The sequence below is a fragment of the Microtus oregoni genome, unplaced genomic scaffold, assembly GCF_018167655.1.
Source record: "Microtus oregoni isolate MIOR12 unplaced genomic scaffold, Mior012 000042F_ref0000377, whole genome shotgun sequence".
Lineage (NCBI taxonomy): Eukaryota > Metazoa > Chordata > Mammalia > Rodentia > Cricetidae > Microtus > Microtus oregoni.
In genome coordinates, this window is record NW_024543209.1 from 14,932,325 (window position 1) to 14,941,029 (window position 8,705).

The following is an 8,705-nucleotide window of genomic DNA, read 5'->3' on the forward strand; positions in this document are numbered from 1 at the left end:
CTTGGGCACAGGCAAGGAAACCAAAGGGGCACAAAACTTGACTTCCTCAGACCCAACCCTTGGCTTTCAGTATCTTGCCAGCTTTTGTTGTTTTGGCTTTTTGTTTTTTTTTTTATTTTGGTGCGTGTGTGTGTGTGTGTGTGTGTGTGTGTGTGTGTGGTTTTTAAGTTTCTTTCCCCTTCTGGTTATTGTTTGGCTAGAAAAAGTGAGAGCGGGACAGAGAAAGGAATGACCGAAGTGTCTCCCTGAGAAGACCCACAGTCAGGACTGGCCAGGCTTATTCAAAGCAGAGGCCTCCCACTTCATGTCAGTTATACAACTTGAGGGTAGGCAGTCTAGAATTGCAAGGCTGCCTGGGGTGTGTGTGGCCATGACGGGGTGACTGCAGAGGAAAGGGTCCCTAAAACAACTATTTGTTAAACACATTTTATTGAAAAAAAAAACTTACATCAAAATAGTTTGGCAAACTGTAAAAGTATACAGAAGTGCAAATATACCCTCCTTTTAAAATACAAGCGAAGTGTTGAGTATACGAAGATCATAAAAATATTTTTAAGAATATGGTGGTAGAAAAACAACCTTGTAAAAAATATTGTATTGTCACAATACTGAGAGCCACTTTTTTAAACTAGGCTCCTCGGTTCTTCATTTCTTCACAATGTTCTTTGGCACCTGTATCCGAAGGGAGTGTTGGGGGTGGGGTGGGCAAAATCTCCTACTGGGCCACTCAACTAAACAAGGCTTTCTTGAAATACTGTGCTTTTAGCACTGCCTGTTTGAAAAGCACACACCAACACACACACACACACACACACACACACACACACACTCACACACCTTTTCAGACCCTGATCAGTGAACGCAATCAGAACTGAAAGTTTACGTCTTACACGTAGTAACATTTTACCATCACGTCCGCTCTCTGTCCCTCCTCCGGGGTATTGCCTTGCCAACAGTGTCCTCTTCCAACGATGGGCAAATATTGGCGAGCAGGGCTCCCCTGGGCATTTGTGTAAGTGTGTTACTTAGGGCTATCCGTCCGTGTGCACAGAATGTGAGTCCGTGCAGTTCCTAGCTGCCCCTCTCGGAGGGGAGAGGAGGAAAGGGGAGACGAGGAAGAGCAGCCTTCAAGGCCTCTGTCTATTCACATAACACAGGGCTTAATATCTTGGCACACACTCTGGTGGTGATGGTGATAATAGGAGCCACTGGCGGAGGGATGGAAAGAAGAAATGCCATTGAAATTGAGGACGAAATCTTTTCTGTCACACACTGGGGTGGAGTGATGCTGATAACGGGGCAGTCCCACTGGAAGAATAAAGGAGAGGAAAAAAATCTTTTCAGTAAAAGTCATCCAGATGACGGTGAGGTGTATTACTTTTAAAATTTCAATTTAATCTGTGGTTTTGACGGGCGGTGCAAAATCAGCTAGTGGCCTTTGGGAATATGGCTATAAAACCGGTAGGAAAGGAAAAAACTCGAACAATCAAAACAAAACAAATAACAAACAAACAAAAACCCAGCTCTCGGAGCTCCCTCAAATCCCAAGACTCTTGCCCTGGTTTTAAGTACCTCCCCCGAGGGAGGGAATCTGTTCGTGAATTCCTACTTCCCTCTCGGGCTCCGGAGACCTCTCTGGCAGGCCTAGATGCAGACTGCGCTGGGCACAAGCACTCTGCAACCTTCACTTCTATTTTTGTGCCTTTTTTTCCTGTCTCAGATCAAGACGCTGGAAAAAAGGGCTGTCCCCATGTCCCCATGATCCACAATGGATGACAGAGACAATACCCTGGAGAAGGAGCCCGAAAAGTGGAGGGGGTGGGGAGCAGCCCACTACCCATCCCCAGTCCGCAGGTCCCCGACCCCTTCGTCCACCCGTTTATAAACCCGAAGTTTAGGAAGCTGAGAAGCGCTCTTTGACCGGGGCGTCTAGCTGCCCTATGAGTCCCCGAGGGAACTGGCAGCGGAGCCTGGGGACAGCCTGTGTCAGGCGGCCCAGAGCTTGAGCCGGTCCCTCGCAGCGCCAATCTGCCGCCCACTTTTGCTTTTGCTTTCTTGGCTCCGGGGGTGGGGGTAGGGAGCCGTGGGCTTGGGGCTTCAGTGCCCATCTCGCCGCGTGCTTGGGCGTTTGCGCGGGAGGCCTTCCCCAAGCACCAGCCGCACGCCTGTGTCACCCCCGATGCTGCTCCCTGTCGTGGCTGTAAGCAGAAGAAAAGCGTTAAGCCGGCGAAAAAGCGAAAAACGGCGGAAAGCGTTAGTCTTATGGCTGGCACCCGCCACCCGCCGCTGAGCGACCAGGCCGCTCAGCGGCGGGTGTGGCTCGGCCTCGGCGCCTACGAGGGACAGCTCAGCGCTGCTTGGCTCCCGAGAAGCAGCCCAGGTGCGCGCGGGGACCGGCCGGATCCTTCGCCACCACCGCTGCCGCCAGCGAGCACCACAGTTCGCGCCGACACCACAGGTCGCCGCTGGCCAGCTCTGATGGACCGCGACGGACCGCAGACACCGGGCTTGTGGGGCCCGCAGGGCTTCGCGGTGAGCGCTGACTACTCTCGGCCCTGGCAGATCGAGCTGCCACTGCCTCCCTGAGAACGCTGCCTTCGCCACCGCCTTGAAAGTGGTGGGCGAGGCGCGTGCGGGTGTGTGGCGGAAGGAGGGTCGCGCTGTGTGCGTGGCGATGTATGTGCTGGGGGCTGCCAGATGTCCCTGGGCCACCGCCTCAGCAGTGACTGGCCTTGCGGGACCTTCCAGTTTCAATGGGCCGCATTCGTGTGGGCAGCACTCAGAACCAGGCCCTGCAGGGTCCCTATTTACAATGCGGGGGCTCTTTGAAACCACCTTCAAGAGGTCTTTACTGGAGGTGACAAAATCAGGAGAATATTCTAGGAAGACAAGAGGACAAATTTCGATGAAGAAAGAGCAGCAGGGCCAGGTCGGCCTAAGCTATAGCTTGTGGGAAAGGCTGCTCACAAGGCACCGAAACAACGGATACGAGGTCTGCCTTATTAGCTGGACAGTTCTCATTCTGTCCAAGCTAAAGAGCTAAGCTGCCATACCCAGGGACTTCTGGGGGTTTTGTGCATGGCCTACAGTGCGTGGCGTGGGACGTGGATCTAATAGAAGGGTCAGAAATCTCTTTCCAGGGCATTTGCTTGTTTGTTTCTAGATTTATTTATGGATTGCTGGCAGCTGGCAAACCTTCTGAGTTCAAGGTAAGCTAGGTCTACCCAAAGGGAAGCACAGAGGATGGGCCTGGTGCAGCAGGCCAAGCGAGGGTGGGAGGGAGGAATAGGTTCAGTGTGTTGGTGGGAGACTGACAGCTAGCCCGTGGGGCGGGAGGTGGGGGTGGGGTGGGGAATCTGAGAGAGGGTCATCTGTATTGGTTACTTGTTGAAATTCCCATAAAATTGAACAAGACTCTGTTCTCTGTGGGTTAAGTCAGCCTAAAATCCTCTCCCGTGTGGTCCTGCCTAGACTGTCTTTGTTTGGTTAACCTCTGAGACCCCCAGTTAAAAGGCTTATTTGGGAAATTTCTCCAAGATCTTTTGCTGTTTCTTGGCGTCCCGATTCCCCCAAGCTCCTGTTGCCCATGCTGGCACAAACATAGGGAGGTAAGCATCAGCCTGTGACTGTTCTGACTGGGATGGGAAGTGTGTGGGAGACAGCACCTTTGGGTTTTGCCCTTGACAGACAAGCTCCCAGATTTCAATCTGCACCCGTGGGAGCCCCAGGGGATTTAGTAAGGGTCTAGTGCTATCCTCTAGATAAAGTTAGCCAAACCTCCACTCCCTCCTCTCCTCCCACCCTTCACCACTTTTCACAAGTCAATAAATTTTCATAATTTGCAACCCACACAGCATAAACCAGCCACACTGCAAGTGGCCTCTAGGCACATTTCTTGGGGGTATCACAGCAGGCCACCCATGCCCTGAGGCACAGGACAAACTTGTGTCCTTAACTCGATCCACTGTGTTGTGTGTGCTCAATGACTTCTCCTTGGTGCCCCTTGTCACTGGCAGGCACTGGCAGTGTCCTTGGGACTCGTAGCTTTTCTCTCCTGTTCCCTGCATTCTCCTTTCATTACTTGCTCAGCTAAGAACTCTTCCTCTCTGCCATTTACTTTTGAAATTAAAGTAGGGCAAAATGAACTTTGAAAAGAGTAAGGAGAACAAAGTGAACCAAACCCAGCTCCTCCACCAAGGTCTCCAAAAGTCACATGCCTTCTTTCAGAGCTGAGTCTGGCCTAATTGGGAAAAAAGTCTGCAGTGTCGTACTGTACCGTAGGCCAAGAAAGTTAGGGCTTGGCACCACCCTTCTTCAGTTGGCGAATTCTGGAACCCACCAGCTGGCCCATAGTATCAGAGAATGCTGTAAGATCAAATCGTATCCTCCCAGCCAGGAATACGGTGCACAATCCCCCCAGCATACCACTTAAACAGACCCCAGCGTTGGGAACAGAAGGCGCAGTATCCCCGGCCCTTAGGTTAAGGCTGCAGCGGGCCTGGGAGCTTTGTTTTACCTGAGAGATCCTCGCGGGCGTTCTGGTGCAAGTAGCTCTGCTCCAGCGAGTAGGAGGACATGCTGGGGTGCAGGCCAGCAGAGGCTGCAGGGTTGCTGCTTGGCGTCAGGGCAGGCTGCTTGAGGTAAGGTGAGGCGCCAGGCGAACTCCAATGTGCCGCAGGGCTAGTGTAAGGCGAGTGACACTCGATTGCGCTCGCCATGGCCGGGGATGAGGGCACTGGGCTGCTGCTGCTGTCCGGCCCATAGTCACCGCCGCCACCGCTGCCACCCGCTCCCGCACCGACGCCCGCAGGACCTGCAGGCACCGGACAGCTAGCCATATAGGTGGAGCCCGGGTTGGGCGACATGTGGGGGACGTGATGGTGGTGGAGGTGGTGTGGATGCGCATGGCCCGGAGCACCCGCGCCTGTATCATAACCTGTGGGCATCATGTCGAGGCCACCATAGCCACCCTGACCGTGGCAGCCCAGAGGCGCTGAAGGGGGCGCTTGGAAGTCGAAGCCCTGGGGCAGCAGCGAGGCCCCGAAGCCCAAGCCACTCACCACACGATGGTACATGGGCTTGAGCGCCTGGCACTTCCGCCTGAAGCCGCGCGGCCGCCGGCGGAATGAGCCCTCCTCGAACATGAACTCACTGGCCGGGTCGATGGTCCAGTAGTGGCCCTTGCCGGGCCGCCCGAGGCCCTTGGGTAGCTTGATGAAACACTCGTTGAGCGAGAGGTTGTGGCGCACGGAGTTCTTCCAGCCCTGATAGGCGCCGCGAAAGAAGGGAAAGCGCGCCTGCAGGAACTGGTAGATCTCGCTGAGCGTCAGGCGCTTGCTGGGAGAGCTCTGGATGGCCATGACAATGAGCGCGATGTACGAGTAGGGAGGCTTCTCGGGTCGCCGAAGACCTGAGGTCGCCTTCTTGGTGCCCCCACTCCCGGATCCCGTGCCGCCGCCACCCGCCGCACTCTTGCAGGCACCCGCCGAGGCGCTGACCGAGTTGGAAGAGGACGAGGCACAGGAGGCTGAAGATGAAGATGACGACGACGAGGTGGTCTCCAGGGTGGCGGCGGGCGGCGGGCTCATCAAGGCGGCCTGGAGCGCGCCGGGCGCCGGACTACAGGCACGGCGGAGTGGGGCAGGCGGCGGGCGCGGCGGAGGTGGCGGGGGCCCGCCCTCGGTGGTCATCTGGGAGCCTGGAGCGAGGCCGGCCCTGGGGGGCGGACCCCGGACCGGGACCAGCGGCGCCGGAGCCGGGTTGGCCCACAAGCCGGGCAAGCGCCCTAGTACGCCGGCCGCGCCGCAGCCGGGGCCACTCAGGGCCAGCGCTTCGGAGTAGCCTCTCTCAGCTCCTCTGGGGCTTCGGGCGGCGGCGGCGGCGGGTCGGAGGCAACGCCCCGCGCATCCCTCTTCCGAGCCTCCGGCCGGCGCCTTGCGCAACTACCTCCTAGGCCACCAAGGCGACGCTGTCCGTAGCCGGACAGCTGCGCCCTCGAGCCCAGACTTCAGCCCGGACCCCGGGGACTAGCCTGTCGTCTTCTTACAGGAGTGCTCCTCTCTCTGTCTCTTGGACTTCCTCCCTGGCGCGCCCTCCCTGCGGCCGCCTGGCTCCCTCCCTCGCTCCCTCCCTTCACCCCACCCCGCCCTGCCCCCTCCTCGCTCCGCGCCGCCCGCCCCGGGGAGGGCGCTCTGGGCCCGCGTCACTCCTCCCCCTCCGGACCTGGCGGCGGGCTCCTGCTCTTATCGCCTCCCTGGCTCTACCGGGTCCTACTCGCTGTACTAATTCTTCTCTGGTTCTTTTCCTTTCCCCTTCTGCTGGGAGGAGAACTCCCAACCTTGGCAAGGCTCGACTACCCCTCACTTCAGCAATTCATTCTCTGTCCCTTCCAGCAGCCCATTTCCTAACCCAGAAACCCCCACCCACTCGCGCCGGGAATGGACCCACCCTGCTCCTCCCCCACCTCTTCAGGACCCTGTGGGGGCTGAGTCTTGGGGCGGCGGTGCCCTGGAAGAGCCTCCTTAGCCAAGATTCCCAGTGCCCGAACTGACACCATCTGTCAACTTCATTTAGACAGTGCCGCCCTCAGCCACACGCCAGGGTGCCAGACGTCCCAAGGTAACGTGCCAATCCTGGGTCTCTCTTTCTGGCTGGACATGCAGGCTTCTGAGAGTTCAGAGTAGAGGGCAAGCACTGGGCGCCCTTGAGCTATGGCCCCGGGGCAGTGAAGAACGTATTGTAAGCTGAGCACTGGGGTTTGGGTGGAGAAACCTGGGCCAGCTTTTAGACACTCAGGATACTTGAGTCGAATGGATTCGTTTTAATTTGCTTCCACCTTCCACTGACTTGTCGTTTTCACTTCAAGGAGAGAGAGAGAGAGAGAGAGAGAGAGAGAGAGAGACTCAGAGGTGAGGAGATAGCTATATTTATCGTCGCAAGGCTGCAAGTGGGCTTACAGCGTCAGTCTTCCGGTGCGCCCCCCCTCCCCACTCCGGTGCCATGGCCAAGCTCACTTCATCCGAGAACACTCCCCCAGTTGTGGCTTATTCATCTCTCGGTAAGAGTAGGCTCAGAGAGAGATGGCCCTCGGGAGAAATCATTCCAACGAGACCCGACAGTTAGTTATTGGATTACACGTGCGGGGAAATGTAGTCTGACCCCGGACAGGGGCTGCAAAGAGAGCTGGAGGCTGAAGCGGGCCTGGCCACACAAGAGCTGGTGGCTAGGCCCAGAGGGAAAGATGCCCACCTGGGGAGCAAACGAGAGGCGCAGCGGTGCACGCTTCTGCTGGGGCGCAGAGAGGACTGGGTTGCTGTGTGCTGGAGAGGCTGGGAAGGTGGGAGGGCAAGGAGGATGCTGTAGGGACCCCAGTATAGATGTAACAAAGAGTCCTGTGGAGCGGAGTGGAGTCTGGTACCCTGGGGTGGGGGGGGGGCACCAACTCTCAGTGTCCTAGTCCATAGGGGCTGCTCACTACGCAGAGTGCTGGTGGGTCTGAGGAACAGAGGAAAGGGCGGGTGCGGGGGGAGGGGGCTGGCCCCAGACAGTGACCTGAAGTTGAGTGGAAGCAGGCTTTTTCCATCAAACCCTGCCTGGATACCACACACAGAGCCCGAGTGTCAGTTTACTGCCCTGAGCCCGGCTCCTTTTCCCTAAGCTCCACAGTAATTAGACAAAGAAAACCTAAATTAGCTGAACAGGCGTCGACAGCTTCCTCCAGAGCACCCCTGGTACCTACATGGGAATGTGTCCGAAAATGGCCCGATTGTAGCCCGGAGTCAGCTAAGAAAACACCGCCAAGCCGAACTGAGTGGACCGCTCATTTGCAAGAGAAAAAAAGGAACAAGTCGCTCCTTTCCGGAAGGGATGTTTTGATTGGGTTGGGGGTTGAAGTTGTTTCGACTTTCTAAGAATTTCTTTTTGACTGACGACTGAACATTTGGGGTGCAAGGCCCCATTTATTTCACGCTGGTTTCCCCCTCATTCTCTTTCGTCATTTTGCCTGGACTAATTTTATGATAAGATTTAATATGGAAGTAAATATGTGCTCATTAAACCTAACTTTTCAGTGTCTGAAAATAATTATTTATATGAAGTAGTAATTGGGTGTAGAGGATGATATTGGCCTAAAGGAGCTCCATGGGCCGACTTTAGTGATCCTAACTGTGTTTGTGTGTGAGTGTGTACAGAGTTTGTGGAGGGGGAGGTCACTTCATAGGTGGGCAGCAGGTTGGGGGACCTCCTATGAAGTTAGTATTGTGGTCACTCAGCTATGCACCTGTTCTGTTTTCTGTACCTGTGGATTCTGTGTATCTCAGGCCCCACAGCACTTGCTTTAAACTGGCCTAAAAAAAAAAAAGGTTTGGGAAACCTTTTAAAACCATGGCAAGGTTTAATAACCTTCTGTGCCATTTGCTCCCAGTTTGGGAACCAATGGGGTCCTTTGATAATGGATACCTGAGACTTTAGGAGTGTTACAGACACTCCTATATATAACTGCTATTTTTAAAAAAATTAAAAACTCACCCTTGATGTATTTTTAGTTTCCACTGATTCAACGGGTTAAGTTACAAGAGGCTTTGGAAGAATTCCTTTTATTATCCAGGTATCAATCAGGGTCCCAAGTTTCTCTAAATCTGTCGGAAACAGCAGATCTCAGGCAGTGGTCAATGAGGGAGCCTGCAAACTCGAAGCCTACTTCTTTC

At 55.2% G+C, this 8,705-nt stretch overlaps 1 protein-coding gene across 1 annotated transcript; it reads right to left on the minus strand.

Annotated features, from left to right (window-relative positions):
- Positions 1-416: 416 nt before the first annotated feature.
- Positions 417-6,087, minus strand: Foxf2 (forkhead box F2). The gene is made up of 2 exons (XM_041632774.1): positions 4,517-6,087; positions 417-1,308 (listed from the first exon to the last, which is right to left on the minus strand). The coding sequence occupies exons 1-2, from the start codon at positions 5,688-5,690 to the stop codon at positions 1,145-1,147; spliced, it is 1,338 nt and encodes a 445-aa protein (XP_041488708.1). The 5' UTR covers positions 5,691-6,087; the 3' UTR covers positions 417-1,144.
- Between the last annotated feature and the right edge of the window lie 2,618 nt (positions 6,088-8,705).